We start from the raw sequence: 18223 nt of genomic DNA on the forward strand, positions 1-18223 counted from the left end.
CCCGTCCACCGCCGCAGAGCGGATGGGCGTCCCCGGGAGCCAATGGACGCGCCGGGAGGCGGGGCAGGGAGGCCGAGGGGGCGGGATTTCCCTCACGGCCGCTCGGCGTCTGGAGAAGGCGGTGCGGGCGGGGACGGCGGCCGCGCCAGCCGGAGAGGGCGGGCCGGGGTCAGCTGCGGTGGGTGGGCCGGCGTGGGGAGCTGTGGGCGGCCGCTGCGTCTCCTGCCGCCGCCCTCCCTCCGCCACGATGCCGGGGATCGACAAACTGCCCATCGAGGAGACTCTGGAGGACAGCCCGCAGGTGAGGCGCGGGCGCTGGTGGGCGACTAGGGAGAGCCCAGCGGGTGGACCCCAGGTCTGGCACCTCCGCCGCTCCCGCAGGTGCCCGCCCCGGCCCAGGTGGGCGCCGCCGCCGCCGCCGCCGCCCTGGGTCACCGCCCGTCGCAGGCCGCGCCCCGGGTTGTGGAGGGTGGGCCCGCCGCCCAAGGCCCGCGTGGGCCTGCTCGGCTGGGCCGAGGGCCGCAGGCGGAGACCGAGCCGCTGGTGCTCGTGGGCCGGGCGGTCACGTACGCTCGCGGGTCTCCTTTTTATTTGACGAAAGGCGCCGTTTTTTATCGCCGTAATGTGAGGTGGTAAATCTCGACCCTGGAATTTTCTCCCCAAGAATCTCTTCAGAGAAAATGCAGAAGGGAGAGAAACCCCGGTAGTCTTATTTAATGATTTCCGAGGCTCAGCAAGCTAGGGAAGGAAATGGATTGTTTTTCTTCGGGAGAGGCTGTAAGGTTGTGTGTGGAGACCTAACGGCAAAGCCCGTGACGGGTCCCGGAGCCCAAGACCGCTTTCCCCGCCCGTGACTGTGGTCGCTGTCACTCGAGCTGTGTATGGCCAGGGATGGACGGTGCCTTCGCCGCTCCTCGACTGCTGCGTCGCTCCCTGCAGACTTGGCCTTAATAAACTCATCAAAATAAAAGCCCTGTGTTCTGTGCGTCGGAATGATGCTGGTGTGGTTGCTCTAGCTTAAGACAGTTTTGGAAAATGTAACCATTTAATATGTTTTAAGTACTGAAGAATGAAATCAGCTATATTTTTAAAAATGTTGGCAGGGGCTGTAACTTGCATAGGGAAAACTTCATCTCTAAGTCTTTTTACACGATAATTTAAACGGTTTAAGACGGTGTTGCTGGTTGGACACTATTTAGAATGAAACATTTCTGAATTATTGCTCATTTAGAAATGCAGTTGCACCATTTCGTGTGTCTTTACAGCTGAACATGGCCCCCAAAGAAGAAAAGCAGAAGAGGTCTAGATCTCCTTTTCCTGGATGACACTTCTGCCATGGATTTTATGTCAGTGTTAATTGCCAAGTTGAAATGGGGCTCTGATTGTAGAACTGATTTGTTCTTTTTTATTCTGAAAGTTATCTTCACAGACCAGTTGCCTGCTGCTAATGTACTCTTAGCCTATACTGACAAAGAGAGAAACTCACATTTAGTTTATCTTGACTGCCAGTATAGCTGGTTCAATTTTTTTCTTCATGATTTCTCCATATAAAGTTATAAACTGTATTTGTTTCAGATGATTTGCAAAAAGTTTGTGGAATTGGTCAGGCGTACTTTGTCATTTTACTTTTTATTATGTAAGATTCAACAGGTTGCCTTACCTTTCTTCTCTTACTTGGCTTTTTTTTTTTTTTTTTTTTTTTTAATAGCCCATAAAGACTATAAACAGCTCAGAATGGATTGCATACTGCCCTAGATATGACTTGTGAGGCAGAGGTAAAATCTTGACTCATCTAATTTCTTGAGCTTTTTGCACAGATTAGTTTACAACTTAAGAATTGTGGTTTTTTGTTTTTGTTTTTGTTTTTTTTGCAAGCATGCATCATACTAGTGTCAGTTTTACAGTATATTTGTTTGTTTGTTGAGATGGGGATCTTGCTATGTTTCCCAGTCTGGAGAGCAATGGCTGTTCACAGACACTATCGTAGTGCACTGTGTCCTGGAACACCTGTGCTGAAGTGATCCTCCTGCCTCAGCCTCCCTAGCAGCTGGGAATACAGGCGTGTGTCACTGTGCCAGCTAGTTTTTTTCTTTTTCTTTTTTTTTTTTTCTGAGACGAGGTTTTGCTCCTGTTGCCCAGGCTGGAGTGCAATGGCATGATCTCGACTCACTGCAACCTCCGCCTCCCGGGTTCAAGTGATTCTCCTGCCTCAGCCTCCTGAGTAGCTGGGATTACAGTCGCGTGCCACCACCCACCTAGTTTTTGTATTTTTAGTAGAGACGGGGTTTCGCCATGTTGGCCAGGCTGGTCTTGAACTCCTGACGTCAGGTGATCCGCCCACTTTGGCCTCCCAAAGTGCTGGGATTACAGGTATGAGCACCTGGCCTGTGCCAGCTAATTTTTAATGAAGTAGTCACATTGATATTCCTTCAATGTTTAAAGGCAATAAATTTGAACTAGGTAAAATTTACTTGGGAAAATTAATGGGGACAACTGGGATTTAGGAAGTGTAGATATTTGCAGGTGATTCTTCGGTTGAATCTGTGGCAGAATGGAAAGCCTTGGATCTACGGTTGAGGAGATTTTTAGTCATCACTGTCACTTACTACCGTCTGCTTTAGGGCAAATCATTCAACTTCTCTGAACTTCAGCTGTTGTGCCTTAATTTTTGACCCTGATTTAAAAAAATAATAGTTGCTTGCTTCAGAAAAATTGGAAGGCCCAGAAAAGAATAACACACAATTACCTGTTGGGTACCCAGCAAAAACCTGTTAACAGTTTGGTTTCTTTATTCTACTGTTTTTTTTTTTTCTTCTACATGTTTTAATGGAATTGAGATTATATTGTGCATAATGATCTTTATCCTGCTTTTAGCTTAACATTATAACTTAAGTGTCTTCATATGTTTTTACATTCTAAATAAAAAAATTTGAAGACCACACACTTCCTTAACTGATTCCACCATCCACTGCTGGACTTTTAGAGTTTTCCCAAAGTCTTGCTTTTATAAACAGGGCTGAGATTAATGCTTTGGAGCATAAATTTTCTTCTCAGTTTGAACTATTTTATTTAGAATAGAGTCCAAGAAGTAGAGCAGCAAAGAATATGAAGACTTTTAAAGCTCATGGTAAGTTTTTTGCTTTTTTTTTTGAGACAGAGTCTCACTGTCACATAGGTTGGATTGCAGTGGCTCAGCCATAGCTCAGAAACCTCAAACTCCTAGGCATATGCTACCAAGCTCAGCTAATTTTATTTTATTTTATTTTATTGTTTTTGGAGATGGAGTTTCGCTCTTGTCGCCCAGGCTGGAGTGCAGTGGCATGATCTTGGCTGACTATAGTCTTCACCCCCCAGGTTCAAGTGATTCTGCTGCCTCAGTCTCCTAAGTAGCCCAACTAATTTAAAAATGTTTTGTAGAAGACTGGGCGTGGTGGCTCACGCCTGTAATCCCAGCACTTCGGGAGGCCTAGGCGGGTGGATCACAAGGTCAGGAGTTTGAGACCAGCCTGGCCAACATAGTGAAACTCCACCTCTACTAAAAATGCAAAACATTAGCCGGACGTGGTGGTGGACGTCTATAATCCCAGTTACTCAGGAGGCTGAGGCAGGAGAATTGCTTGAACCGGGGAGGCGGAGGTTGCAGTGAGCTGAAATTGCGCCATTGCACTCCAGCCTGGGCAACAGTGCGAGACCCTGTCTTAAAAAAAAATAATAAAAAAAAATAAATTAAAAAAAATAATTTTTTTTTTTAAAGACAGGGTCTCACTATATTGGCCAGGCTAGTCTTAAACTCCTGGCCTTAGTGCTGGGATTATAGATGTGAGCCACTGTACCAGGCCCTAAAAGTTTTTTATTTGATTAGTTTTTAAGTTTTTTAGATCATTTAGATCTAATCAAAAGTGACCTGCCAGTTGCTACATAAAAAAGTTAGAGTCTTGGCCTGGCACAGTGGCTCATGCTTGTGAACACTTGAGGGTGGGAGTTCAGGACCACCTAGGGCAAAATAGCAAGACCTCATCTCTACCAAAAATAAAATTAGCTGGGCGTGGTGGCATGAGCCTGTAGTCCCAGCTATTCAGGAGGCTAGGGCAGGAGGATCGACTGAGTCCAGGAGTCCGTGGCTGCAGTGAGCTATGGTCACACCACTGCACTCCAGCCTGGGTAACAGAATAAGGCTTTGGCTCTAAAAAAAAAAAAAAGAACCTGGGAGTGATGGAAGACTATCCTGAATTATAGTTATCCTTCTTTAGTTTTGATTTATAGTAACTAGGTATTAAATTAGGGAGAATTTGCAAGTCCAAAATCCAGCTGATCAAAGAGCATCTTTTAAGGATAATGCCTGGAACCTGGGGGGGGGGGCGGAAAAAGCATGTTTGGAATTACCTTGCCCAAACCACACAGTTCTGCAAAAGATCATCCATTAAGCCAGAAAATCTTAAGCTTATACTAGATGCCTTGTCCATATTTATATGTTGTTTTGAAAATTAAAATCAAAATAAACCTTATTAATTACTAAAAACAGATAATGATCTTTAAAAACTTAATTGATTTTATGTGTAGATCTGTATCTTAGTGATTCATCTATGAGAGAACAGTGAAGAAAAACCCCAGTCCCAAATGGGATCTTCTTTCTTTGCATAATATGAAATACTCATGAGATGTGCCTTTCCCCCCAACATTTTAATGTCTCTGATTGGGATTCCTCATAGCGTTGATGGTATGTTAACAATTGCTATCAGCCAGGTAGCAGTAGTAATGTATTTCACATTGCCTGCAAATGTACATACTTGGTTGTTTCTCCTAGTAGCATACTGGCCAAGTGTAGTCTTTCAGTGTTCAACTAACAAATCAATTTTGCCACCATTTGAGAAAGGAATATCAGTCCTGGTTATTGTCCAAAAATCTTCCTTTGACACCTGGTGAGATGTCAAATGACATCATCAAAACTTGCTTGAAGAAAATATTAGGGACAAAAATGGAGTACTTCGAAGAAATACTTATCTCCTCATGGCACAGAGAATGATAATGTATAGGAAAACATGGATATTGATGACTCTTGAGTTGAAAAGTGGTTCATGGGCCGGGAGTGGTGGCTCATGCCTATAATCCCAGCACTTTGTGAGGCTAAGGTGGGCAGATCATGAGGTCAGGAGATCGAGACCATCCTGGCTAACACGATGAAACCCAGTCTCTATTAAAAATACAAAAAATTAGCTGGGCATGGTGGCAGGCGCCTGTAGTCCCAGCCACATGGGAGACTGGGGCAGGAGAATGGTGTGAACCCGGGAGGTGGAGCATGCAGTGAGCCAAGATTGCGCTGCTGCACTCCAGCCTGGGCGACAGAGTGAGACTCTGACTCAAAAAAAAAAAAAAAAAAAAGAAAAGTGGTTCATAAGATTCGAACTCTATGAAGTTTTAGAAATAAGTTTATGATGCTTATATTTCCTATATTTACATGAGAGCTGTATATGATAAAATTCTGTGTGAAGGTCTGTTTCCATAAATATAAGGTAAAAAATTCAAGACATAAAACCTTAAATCATAGCTTAATTGCCAGCATTGTTTTGTTTGAGTAGTACAAAAATAAAAATGATGCATCTTACAATGGATACCGTCATAGATTCAATGAAATGGTACCATATTGATTCTATTTTTTAAGCTACTAACTTTAAACAAACAGTAATTATCCAGTGTTGAAGTTGATATTGTTAGTGTAAAATAGGGAATCTGTTTCAGCTTTGTTTGAGCTAAGAAGAGCTTTTAAATTTAATTATGCTACAAGTTTTTACATATATATGTAACTCCTTGAATTGGAATTACCCATTTTTAGAAAAAAAAAAAAAACGAAGTGGCAGATTTTTCTTAAGAATGGCACTAGCCAAACAAGATTTCCTGATGCTTTCTTTTGTACATCTTAAAATAGCACTATAGGGAATTGTAGTGGAGTGCTTGAAAAAGATTCTGTCAAATCTAAATCTCTGAGGCCTGGGGAAGCAGAAGACTGAAAATAGGGCCTTACTGGCATAATGATTTTGTGTCTTTCCCCTCCTTTATACTATATTGACTTAGCTTCCTCCTCTGAAAATAGGAAGCCAAGAAATAAGTTGATTTAAGAAAACAAAATTTCTGGCCATGTGCAGTGGCTGACACCTGACCTGTAATCCCAGCACTTTGGGAGGCCGAGGTAGGAGAATTGCTTGAGCCAAGCAGTTTGAAACCAGCCTGAGTAACATAGTGAGACCCTGTCACTACAAAAAAAATAGAAAAAAAGTAGCTAGACATGGTGGCACATGTCTGTAGTCCCAGCTACATGGGAGGCTGAGGTGGGAGGATTGTTTGAGCCTGGGAGGTCAAGGCTGCAGTGAGCCGAGATCATGTTACTGCACTCCAGCCTGGGAGAAAGAATGAGATCCTGTCTCAAACAACAGCAACAACAACCACAACATTTTTCTAAGGCTGAGGCATAGGCCGGGCGCTGTGGCTCATGCCTGTAATCCCAATACTTTGGGAGGCTAAGGCAGGTGGATCACAAGGTCAGGATATCTAGACCATCCTGGGTAACATGGTGAAACCCCGTCTCTACTAAAAAATGCAAAAAATTAGCCGGGCGTGGTGGTGGGCACCTGAAGTCCTAGCTACTGGGGAGTCTGAGGCAGGAGAATGGCGTGAACCTAGGAGGTGGAACTTGTAGTGAGCCGAGATCATGCCACTGCACCTCCAACCTGGGCAGCAGAGCAAGACTCTGTCTCAAAAAAAAATCTAAGGCCGAGGCATAAATTATTTTTAGAATAAAAATACAAAGTCATCTTTTAGATTTTAAGCTGCGGTTATCTCCAGTAGTTGTTGGTATTTTCATTCTTTCCCTGCCTTTGGGATGTAATGTGAGTATGTCTGCCTTGCCTTTGATAGCTTCAGCTTCCTTATCTTTGATACATTTTTATTGATATTCTCTCTCTTTTTTTTTTTTTTTTTTTGAGAAGGAGTCTCGCTCTGTCGCCCAGGCTGGAATGCAGTGGGCGATCTCAGCTCACTGCAAGCTCCGCCTCCCGGGTTCACGCCATTCACCTGCCTTAGCCTCCCGAGTAGCTGGGACTACAGGCACCCACCACCACGCCTGGCTAATTTTTTGTATTTTTAGTAGAGACGGGGTTTCACCATGTTAGCCAGGATGGTCTCGATCTCCTGACCTCGTGATCCACCTGCCTGGGCCTCCCAAAGTGCTGGGATTACAGGCGTGAGCCACCACGCCTGGTCTGACATTCTTAACATTTACTTATAAGCTTTTCCCCTTAAAATGAAGATAACTAAAAAAATTTTTTTTATTTTGAGACAGAGTCTTGCTCTGTTGTCCAGGCTGAAGTGCAGTGGCGCGATCTTGGCTCACTGTAACCTTCGCCTCCCAAGTTCAAGCTATTCTCTTGCCTCAGCCTCCTGAGTAGCTGTGACTACAGGCATGTGCGACCAAGCCTGGCTAATTTTTTGTATTTTTAGTAGAGACGGGGTTTCATTGTGTTAGCCAGGATGGTCTCAATCTCCTGACCTCGTGATCTGCCTGCCTTGGCCTCCCAAAGTGCTGAGATTACAGGCATGAGCTGCCGTGCCCGGCCTAAAATGAAGATAATTTTTAAATGTACATAGTAGAAAAACGACAAAATAAAACAAAAGCCAAACCATATAGACGTGTATAAAGAAGAAGAAAGGAAAACCCCCAAATTGTGCATTCAGAAAAACGTAGTTAGCATTTTATGTGCTGAAGAGTTGGCCATGTTGGGGAGGGTGTACTGTGGTATTTTTAGATTAGGACAGGGAGGGGTTTGGCCTCTTCTAGAAAAAACTATAGAAAAAAAAAATAATCATACTAAATTATCCTGAAGTAAGACATTCAAAATATTTATACTACATAGAATGCTGTTAATTTATCTTTGAATGTTTCTGTTGATTTGTCTTATAGAATTTTTGGTTTCTGAAAATATACCTCTGTTGTTTCTCCTAAAGTTTGTGTGACATAGTTGGAAAATACCTCTGCTTTGTTGAAGTGAAACTGAGAACAAAAAAACTCTGACTTTTTAACATTACTACCAAAGAGAGAAAATAGATTAAAACTCAGAATTACTAGAACTTTAATATCCTATGATTTTTGCTTCCTTTAGAAAAAATATTTTTCCATCTGATTTGTATTATGATTAACATAAACTTACTGCTATTATTTTATACAGACAAGGTCTTTACTGGGTGTATTTGAAGAAGATGCCACAGCTATTTCCAACTATATGAATCAGTTGTATCAAGCTATGCATCGGATTTATGATGCACAGGTAAAACACTGAGGACTAACTTGATGCTTTTAAAACATGAATTTTTAAGCCTCATAAGGATAGGTAGTGTCTGTCTTGTTTACCAGTGCTTAACCCTGTACTAGGCTCCTAGTAATAAATATTTGTTGAATGGATGAATGAACATTGTGTATTACAGAACTGACATTTCAACTACTAGAGTACAGTTTGTAGTACTACAAAAGTGATAGAAGATTGAAGCATCTGCCCATTCTCCCCAAACATAGTTTGGGGGAAACGCCTCATGAAACTCACTGATAGTGATCTTTCCTAATATTTGAATGATTATCCCATGTCATCACTGGTATTTTCCCTAATCATGCTTATTACAATCTTATGGAACACTTCCCCACCCCCACTTTATTTATTTATTTATTTATTTTTTTGAGATGAAGCTTTGCTCTTGTTACCCAGACTGGAGTGCAGTGGCGTGATCTCGCCCCCCTGGGTTCAAGTGATTCTCCTGCCTCAGCCTCTTGAGTAGCTGGGATTACAGGCATGCACCAGCATGCTGGCTAATTTTGTATTTTTAGTAGAGACGGGGTTTCTCCATGTTGGTCAGGCTGGTCTTGAACTCCTGACGTCAGGTGATCCGCCCACCTTGGCCTCCCAAAGTGCTGGGATTGTGCCTGGCCCTTTTTTTTTTTTTTTGGAGACGGAGTTTTGCTCATGGCGCAATCTCGACTCACTGCACCCTCCACCTCCCAGGTTCAAGCAATTCTCCTGCCTTAGCCTCCTGAGTAGCTAGGATTACAGGCATGCGCCACTACGCCTGGATAATTTTGTATTTTTACTAGAGGTGGGGTTTCACCATGTTGGCCAGGCTAGTCTTGAACTCCTGACCTCAGGTGATCTGCCCGCCTCAGCCTCCCAAAGTGCTGGGATTACAGGTGTGAGCCACTGCAAATGGCCAACACTTCCCCTTTTTCAGTAGAGGATTTGAAAGTTGGCTGCCTCTGTCAAGTTAAAAGAAGGCACTAAAAATTAGATGTACCTTTGGAGTACAAGAAGATGAAGGGTATGACTAGGTTTTCTTGTTGACCAGGAATAAAATTTGAAGCTATGTTTGGATAACTTAATTATAAGCTTAAACAGCAACCTAGGTTCTGTGATATACTTTCTTTGGGATTAATTAAGTGTACAAGTTTTATTTTTTTCCCTTCTCATATTGTTTGCTTTCTGGCTTCACATTTTCCTTAAATACTTAAAAGTTGCTATGTTGTTTAGTTTTTCCTTGTGATCAGGCTCTGAAGCTTTGCTTTCTGACCACACAGATATATGATATAATATGTTAAAGAAATGTCATATTTGTTATAGTCACTAAAAAAACTAAAAGTTTTTCATATGGCTGTGTTGCTGTATTATATGACTAGGTCAACTACATTTTGGTTGTATATTATTAAGTGCTTACTGTAGTCTAGTAACAGCATCTACAGAGAGCAATAATCAGTCATCAACGTAGACTCTCTAAAGATTTTGCTAAGGCTTTAAAGTATTTAGTGCTTAGTTTTTATTAGCAACAAACAAACAAACACCAGGAACACTGCTGAATTCCTTGAGAGTGTCTATTTTATGGTTTGAGTTTTCTTTTAAAGTGCTTTAATGGTAGTACGCCTTTCCAGTGATTTAATGAAGGTTTTAAAAATATTTATGTTAAGTGATAATAAATAAATTAGGTATATTCAACTAAAACTTTTTTCTCGGTATGATCATGCTAATTTGAATGCTTTTTCCATAGAATGAATTAAGTGCAGCAACACACCTGACCTCAAAACTTTTAAAAGAATATGAAAAACAGGTATCGTATATCAAAGTTTTAAAAGCATAATTTTAAAAGTATAGTATCTGTATAGATAGACTTTCAACAAGAATCCTTAAGTTTTCTTGAATTCACAGAATATACCATCGAAATTTCATGATAGCACTTACGTTCAGATAATTTTAATGATTTAATATTAAATACAGAGGCTATCTAGTTTACCTGTGTTCTTTTTACAAATGAAGAAGTTGTGACTTGCTCAACGTTACACCATTATTGGAGGAACTGGAGCTAAATGCTAAATCTTTGAACTTCGAGTACGGTGGAGATTCCAATATGCCATGTCAATTGGTTACTTAACAAACAATTAATGTTTATTAATTATATACATTACACAATTTTAGTTAAATGATATTTTAGAGCTTATTCAAAATTTTGGAAGTTTTTCTAAAGTTATTTAAAAATGTAAATTATAGTAATGTCATTCCCAAAAGACACAACGTTGAAACTTTACCTCATCTCTGTTTCTCGTTTTTCAGCGTTTTCCATTGGGAGGTGATGATGAAGTTATGAGCTCTACATTGCAACAGTTTTCAAAAGTTATAGATGAGGTAAACTTTTATTTTATTTTGCTTGATTAAATGGTCTTATAATTAAGTTACCCAGGCTTTTATTTTATGAGTAAAGCTCTATTACAGAGATGACTAAAGAAGAATCTTACTTCCACATCCTGGTGGCTGGCTCATCAAAACAATACTTTCTTTACCAGATTAAAACATTGTTTTCCAGGAATAAACATATAGATGTGCTTCTTCTATATGTAGTCCATGTAACATTCAGTCTTGACATGTGTCATTAGATGTAGGCAGGGAGAGAAGAGTTAGGTAGTGAGCTACATCTGGGTTCTTTGTTGTTGCTCTAAGCAACATTTTACTGTTTAGTCTTTATTAATCCTGCCATCCTAAACAGCCAAAATCAACCCTGAATTCCTCAGATCGGTCACCACAACAAATCATTAAAACAAAGACCTGAAAGCTAACAGGAAGAAAAGGTAGTGAGAGCTTATGGAGAATCAATAACTATTCTCTACTGTTGCAGTAAAATCTCTTCTTTTCACATGGACCATTCGATAGTCCTGTGTTTTCTAGAATCTTACCTGGAAAAATATTTTTTTTTGAAATATTTTAATAACCCATTATAGCAAAATGTTTTACCAGGAAATCAAGATAAAGAAATAATGTAATTTTTTTCATTTCAAAAATTGTGATAAAGTACACATAGCATAAAAATTGCCATTCGTGACATTTAGTACATTCACAGTGCTATGCAACCATAACCACTGTCTGGTTTTTAGGACATTTTCATCATCTCAAAGGAAGCCTTGTGCCCGTTAAGCAGTGAATTAATCTGTTTTCACACTGCTGATAAAGACATACCTGATATGGGTAATTTATAAAGAAAAAGAGGTTTAATGGACTCACAGTTCCACGTGGCTGGGGAGGCCTCACAATCCTGGCGGAAGGCGAAAGGCACATCTTACATGGCAGCACATGAGAGAGAATGAAAGACAAGTGAAAGGGGAACCCCTTAAAAATCATCAGATCTCGTGAAACTTACTCACTACCAGAAGAACAGTATGGGGGAAACTGCCCCTATGATTCAGTTGTCTCCCAGGGGGCCCCTCCCACAACATGTGGGAATTATGGGAGCTACAATTGAAGATGAGATTTGGGTGGGGACAGCCAAACCGTATCAAGCAGTCACTTCCACCTCTCTGCTCCCTCAGTCCTTGTCAACCACTAATTTGCTTTCTTTTTTTGTTTTTTTTTTTTGAGACGGAGTCTGGCTTTGTCGCCCAGGCTGGAGTGCAGTGGCCGGATCTCAGCTCACTGCAAGCTCCGCCTCCCGGGTTTACGCCATTCTCCCGCCTCAGCCTTCCGAGTAGCTGGGACTACAGGCGCCCGCCACCTCACCCGGCTAGTTTTTTGTGTTTTTTTAGTAGAGACGGGGTTTCACCGTGTTAACCAGGATGGTCTCGATCTGCTGACCTTGTGATCCGCCCGTCTCGGCCTCCCAAAGTGCTGGGATTATAGGCTTGAGCCACCATGCGTGGCAATCTGCTTTCTTTCTGTATGACTTTGCCTACTTTTGATATTTCATATAAATGAACTCATAATTTTAGAGTTTTTAATGTCTGCTTTCACTTAGCATAATGTGTTCAAGGTTCATTCGTGTTGTAATATGCCTCAGTACTTCATTCCTTTTTTGGCTAAATAAAATTTCATTGTTATGGATATATCAAGTTTTGTTTTTCTAGTCATCTCTTTATATATCTGTATCTGTTTATCTAGTCCTTGTTCATTTGTGTTGTTTCTACCTTTTAACTAGTTCAAATAATGTTGTTATGAGCATTCATATACAGGTTTTTTTGTTTTTTTTTGAACAACAGTTTTCAGTTCTCTTGAGTAGGTACCCAGAAATGGGATTGCTGGGTCATTGCATGGTAATTTTATGTTTGTTTATTTAAAAGTTAAATAATGTAGAAAACCACCAAACTGTTTTCTACAGTGCCTGCACCATTTTACATTCCTACCAGCAATGTAGGAGGGTTCCAGTTTTTCCACATCCTCACCAACAATTATTTTTGTTTGTGTGTATTTAAAATTTTTAAAAAAATTATAGCCATCTGAGTGAGTGTGAAGTGGTCTCTCATTGTGGTTTTCATTTGCACTTTCTTGATGTGTAATGATATTGAGCACCTTTTCATATGCTTATTGGCCATTTGTTTATCTTTGAAGAAGTTATACAGATCCTTTGCCCATTTTTAAATTGGTTGTCTTTTTATTATTAAGTTGTAAATGTTCTCTTTCTAGATACAAGTTATGTATCACATACATAATTGGCAAATATTTTCTCCCATTCTGAGTTGTTTTTTTTTCTTTTCACTTTCTTGATGGTATGCTTTGATGCATAGAAGTTTTAAATTTTGATGATGTCCATTATACATTTTCTTTTGTTCCTTGTGCTTTTAGTGTCATATGCAAGAAACCGTTACCAAATCCAAGGTCATTCTGTGTTTTCTAAGAGTTTAGTAAATGGAATTTTTTTTTACTATATAATATTTTGTACTGTATCACATAATTTTTAGTGTTTGCCTATATAAAATACATCAGAACCTTTTTTGCTAGATTCTGTTTAATTTACATAACACTGGTTAAATGTCTGTGTATAGTTATTTGGCCTTTTTGGTCTTTCTTTTTCTAGCTTAGCTCTTGTCATGCAGTACTTTCAACTCAACTTGCTGATGCCATGATGTTCCCCATTACCCAGTTTAAAGAAAGAGATCTGAAAGGTATTGAAGTCAAGCTTATGTTTACTTTCATTGGCTGTAAGATCAACGCTTGTAAAATGCATATTACTCTATACCTACACCATTTCTTGACCACAACCTGTGCCACTCTTACTTTGCTCAGTTATCAAACATTTATAGGAGCTCCTGCTAGATATCAAACTAGATATTGAGAAATACCGATATGGGTAAGATATCCCCTCTTTTGAGAAATTCTAGAGAAGGAAGTGGGCACACGCATAATTACAACACTTATGTCTCTTATAATTAGGGAATGAGCAAGGTGCTGGCGGGGCTGTTAGGAGGGGTCAGCAAGGCTTCACCCAAGGATGTGACATGAGCATTGAACAGTGAAGAGGAATTTGCCAGAAGAGTCATTGTTCTGTTAGAGGGACTAGAGTGCACAAAGTATGGCTTTTAGAAACACACAGCCTATTTGACAGTAGCAAGAAACTCAGTGTGGCTGCAATGCTGGATGTGTTAGAGTGAGGCAGGAGATGAATCCAGAAACAGAGGAGATGGGAGTAGGTCATGCTAAGAGGCTAGACTTCAGTTTATGAGCAAAGGAGAAGTCAATGGGGGTCTTTAAGGAGAGACACAATTCCTTTGGAGGATGGAATAGAGTAGCCTTGTTATGTAGGAGACTAGACTGGGAAGTTGTGGGTGTCCAGTGAGATGTGACCAAGGCCTGAGTTAGGATAGTGGCACAGGGTATAGAGGTGTGTGTATGGGCCGAAGTGGCAAGAGGTAGGGGTACTGGCACATTTAACAGTCTGCAACCTGGTTGTTTGTGGGTTTTATTTTTACTCACTTAGGATTACTAGGTGATACAATGAGAGTTTTATAGAATTGGTTCTGCTTTCCCATAACTTGTAATCTCAGCCATACAGACTTACTTCCAAAATATGTAGAGAGATTAAAAATATTGAACTAATGTATCAGTAATGGTAAAGTATTTAAATTATACATGGAATACAGACAAATGCATATTATCATACTATTCTATACCTACCACCATTTCTGGACAGCAACCTGTGCCACCTTTACACAGTCACCAATACATCTCTAATGTATTTTAAAGATGGAGTTACTAATTGTGGTTGTGATCCTCAAGAATGGTCATTTCTAAGGTCTAGAACAAGATCTCTTTTCTTCAGTGTAAGGGGACTGAATGGCATAATCTTATTAATAAGATGTTTTGTTTCTCGTTTAGCATTTGAATGTTTAGATTCATATACCAAAAATGCATGATTCTGGCACTAAATCAGAATATTTGCATATCTTACCATTTACAGTGGGTGTTTAAATTTGTTTTTCTATCATATCACTAATTTGTAGCAAGTAGATTTTCTGGTGGTGTAACTGTTGCTAATGATAGTAAATGTTTCATAGACTAGCTGAAACACAGAATAGCTTTTTCACCCTGAATGTTGAAGTATGAAATATTATTTGGAGTTTTAATTATAGTTTAAGTAGCAGTTATTATTTTCCAAACAAATGTATTTCATAAATATGCCAAACTTAAATTATTCTTGAACTTTTTCAGAAATACTAACGTTAAAGGAAGTATTTCAGATTGCAAGTAACGGTAAGCCCTATAATTTGCATACTTATTTCTTGCAGTGATGTATTTGTTTATCAGTGCATATCTGTGGCTAGATTCTTTGTAATAATTGAAAAAAAAAAGAACCCAATTAAAAATAAGTGAACATTACTTAAATCAGTATTGCTTCTTAAATTACACTGGTTATACAGTGTAATTTAAATCTTAAGGAAATTAAGTCTTATAGGTTACTATCTTCATAATGCTTAAAGAGATGTTATAGTATTTTACCTTTCTTGTTCTTTTATATATCCCAATTTTTCATTAATGAGTGTTAGAGATATATATATGTATATATGTGTGTGTGTGTGTGTGTGTATATATGTGTGTATATATTTTAAGATATGGGGTCTTGCTGTGTTGCCCAGGTTGGAGTGCAGTGGCTATTGAAGCCACAATCATAGCATACTGTAGTGATCCTGCTGCCCCATCCTCCTGATTAGCTGGGACTATTGGCATGTGCCACTGTGTCTAAGCTGCGTTTGCTATTTTTGTACTACAAAATACTTTAAAAAGCTTTACTGCATTAGTTTCCTGGAATTAATTTTTTGAAAACCAGTTTGAGAAGTAGACACATAATTTAGGGGAAATTTGGCTGTGGGGAAAATTTGAGTTCAGTGATCATGTGGTAGGAAATTCTTGCTTTAGTACGTTTGTGGAAAGATGCACATGTGAAGACCATTGAAAGCATTTGTAAGTTTTGAAAAGTACTGTTGTATTGTTAACACTCGTTTCTTTTTTCCAGATCATGATGCTGCAATTAACAGATATAGCCGATTATCCAAAAAAAGAGAAAATGACAAGGTGTGATACATATTTATTCCTTCAGTGTCATGATTAACAACTATTCATTAGGTGGTCTAGTTTTTCCTCTATCAAAATAGAGCCAGCAGTTACTTTGTATGTTTTGTTATATTACCCTTAGTTTTTTCTTTCCTTCTAGCTGTTCGAAACCTTTCTGATAATCATTGATCTCTTTAAACAAAATATTTTCTTCGGCCAAAATTTGATGTTATAAGTAAACATAACTATTCTGGAAATGTAACTAATGCCCAGTATATAACATTGCCTCTTGTTGCTTTGTATTTCGATGACATGGCATTGGTTCTGTTTGAATATATATGTGTGTTCAAAAATGTCTTCTGAGATAGAGTGGTCAAGAAGTAGAATTGTCACACACATAATGAAATTCTGTTATGAGGCCCTCCTTATTTACAGAAATATATATCTTTTGATATTTGTTCAAGGAGTGAAATACAGAAATATTACACTGTATTTGAGGAGAAATGCATTCAAGTAAAGATCAGAGAACAGAGTATTAACAAGTTCTTCTGGGCGTGCCTTAAGATCATGTCTTTCTCCAGCACCTAGTCCAAAGCTTGATGTGTAGGTCTTTCTAGATGCTTGTGACTGAGGTGATCTCTGTGCCTGGGTGTTGGTGTCTGTAGCCTTGGCTGCAGCTGCTGTTGGAAACGCAGTGACTGCTTGTGGGAATCCATAGTTGGGTACAATTTACTGTGCAACAGCTACTGTGACAAAGGAAATGTTTCTCACACAAAGTTTAGTATGAAGATTGATTTCCTTTTCGTTTTCTAATTTTCGCTGCAGACTACTACTTAATGGTGTATTGATAAAATGTATACATTTTGAGATCTCTAATAGTCACTTGGCCTTAGAGAAGTAGTCAAAGGCTCTAGGTATAAAATTTGATATATTTTACATTACTTCTGGCTGTTCAAAGTATTTTAAAAAACACTTTTTCACCAACTTCATTTTATTTAAAAATTCATTGAGTACCTAATATATGTCAAACAGTCTGTTGGGTACCTTGGGGGAACAATGGGAATAGGCTTCACTCCTGCCCTCAAAGACTGGATACTCCACATTTATTGAAGGCTACCTGTGTGAAGGCATGCAAGTCGACTAGGAACCAGAGTACAAGGATGACAAGAAGGCATGGATTAACTCTGTTATTAGTTAAATACAATAATAGGGGTTTTAATAAAATGCGGAGAGAGCACAGAGAGGGGAGCAGTTAGCTTTGATTGGTGAATTGGGAAAGGTTACACTTTTTTTTTTTGAGACAGGGCCTCATTCTGACTCCCAGGCAGGAGTGCAGTGGCGCTGTCTCGGCTCACTGCAACCTCCACCTCCTGGGTTCAGGTGATTCTCCTGCCTCAGCCTCCCCAGTAACTGGGATTATAGGTGTGAGCCACCATGCTCAGCTAATTTTTGTATTTTTAGTAGAGGTGGGTGTTCACCGTGTTGGCCAGGCTGGTCTCAAACTCCTGACCTCAGGTGATCCGCCCGCCTCAGCCTCCCAAAGTGCTGGGATTACAGGTGTGAGCCACTGCACCCGGCCAGCAAAGGTTACACTTTTAAAAGGTGACATTTACATTGAAGATAAGTGGATAACACTAGTTTGGAATTGGAGATTGCTTTCCTGAAAGAAAAACAGCCTTTCAGAGGCACATGGTGGAGTTGGGAGAGTGTAAAGGTTAGGAGTACTCTGTGACAGTAAAGGAAATGTTTGGAGATATGGCAGAAAGAGTAAGAAGTATATTGGTACCAGATTACTATATTAATGACCTTGAAATTTGTGTTAGAGGGAGTGGACAACCGCCAAAGGATTCTAAGTAGGTGAATAACATCATGCAGTTGTGTTATAGAACAAACATACTAATGAAAATGTGAAGAGGACAAGACTAGAGGGAATCCAATGAAAGGAATTGGAATAGTTTGCAAAGATATAATGAAGGCCTCAGCTAAGGTTGTTACTGAAAGTGGAGAGGAAGGAGTACTTTTGAGAGATATTTCTTTCTTTTTTTTTTTTTTTTGAGACGGAGTCTCGCTCTGTCGCCCAGGCTGGAGTGCAGTGGCCGGATCTCAGCTCACTGCAAGCTCCGCCTCCCGGGTTTACACCATTCTCCTGCCTCAGCCTCCCGAGTAGCTGGGACTACAGGCGCCCGCCACCTCGCCCGGCTAGTTTTTTTTGTATTTTTTAGTAGAGACGGGGTTTCACTGTGTTAGCCAGGATGGTCTCGATCTGCTGACCTCGTGATCCACCCGTCTTGGCCTCCCAAAGTGCTGGGATTACAGGCTTGAGCCACCGCACCCGGCTGAGAGATATTTCTTAAGTATGAGTTGACAAGTCTTGTGGTAATAGGAGGAATAAAAAA

General features: G+C 40.1%; 1 protein-coding gene across 3 annotated transcripts in view; it reads left to right on the top strand.

Annotated features, from left to right (window-relative positions):
• The first annotated feature begins 146 nt into the window (after positions 1–146).
• LOC105482612 (adaptor protein, phosphotyrosine interacting with PH domain and leucine zipper 1) overlaps positions 147–18223 on the top strand; it is a 44035-nt gene continuing 25958 nt past the window's right edge. The window contains exons 1-8 of one of the 3 annotated variants that reach the window (XM_011742833.2): positions 196–301; positions 3074–3127; positions 8217–8315; positions 10072–10131; positions 10632–10703; positions 13357–13444; positions 14988–15029; positions 15790–15848. In XM_011742833.2, the coding sequence (XP_011741135.2) occupies positions 3125–3127; positions 8217–8315; positions 10072–10131; positions 10632–10703; positions 13357–13444; positions 14988–15029; positions 15790–15848 (423 nt within the window). In that variant the 5' untranslated portion in view covers positions 196–301; positions 3074–3124. Of the gene's footprint in view, positions 302–1708; positions 1776–3073; positions 3128–8216; positions 8316–10071; positions 10132–10631; positions 10704–13356; positions 13445–14987; positions 15030–15789; positions 15849–18223 lie in introns of all 3 variants that reach the window. The other 2 variants (XM_011742828.3, XM_011742827.2) reach the window with 2 other exon arrangements.

This window comes from Macaca nemestrina, chromosome 2, assembly GCF_043159975.1.
Source record: "Macaca nemestrina isolate mMacNem1 chromosome 2, mMacNem.hap1, whole genome shotgun sequence".
Classification (NCBI taxonomy): domain Eukaryota; kingdom Metazoa; phylum Chordata; class Mammalia; order Primates; family Cercopithecidae; genus Macaca; species Macaca nemestrina.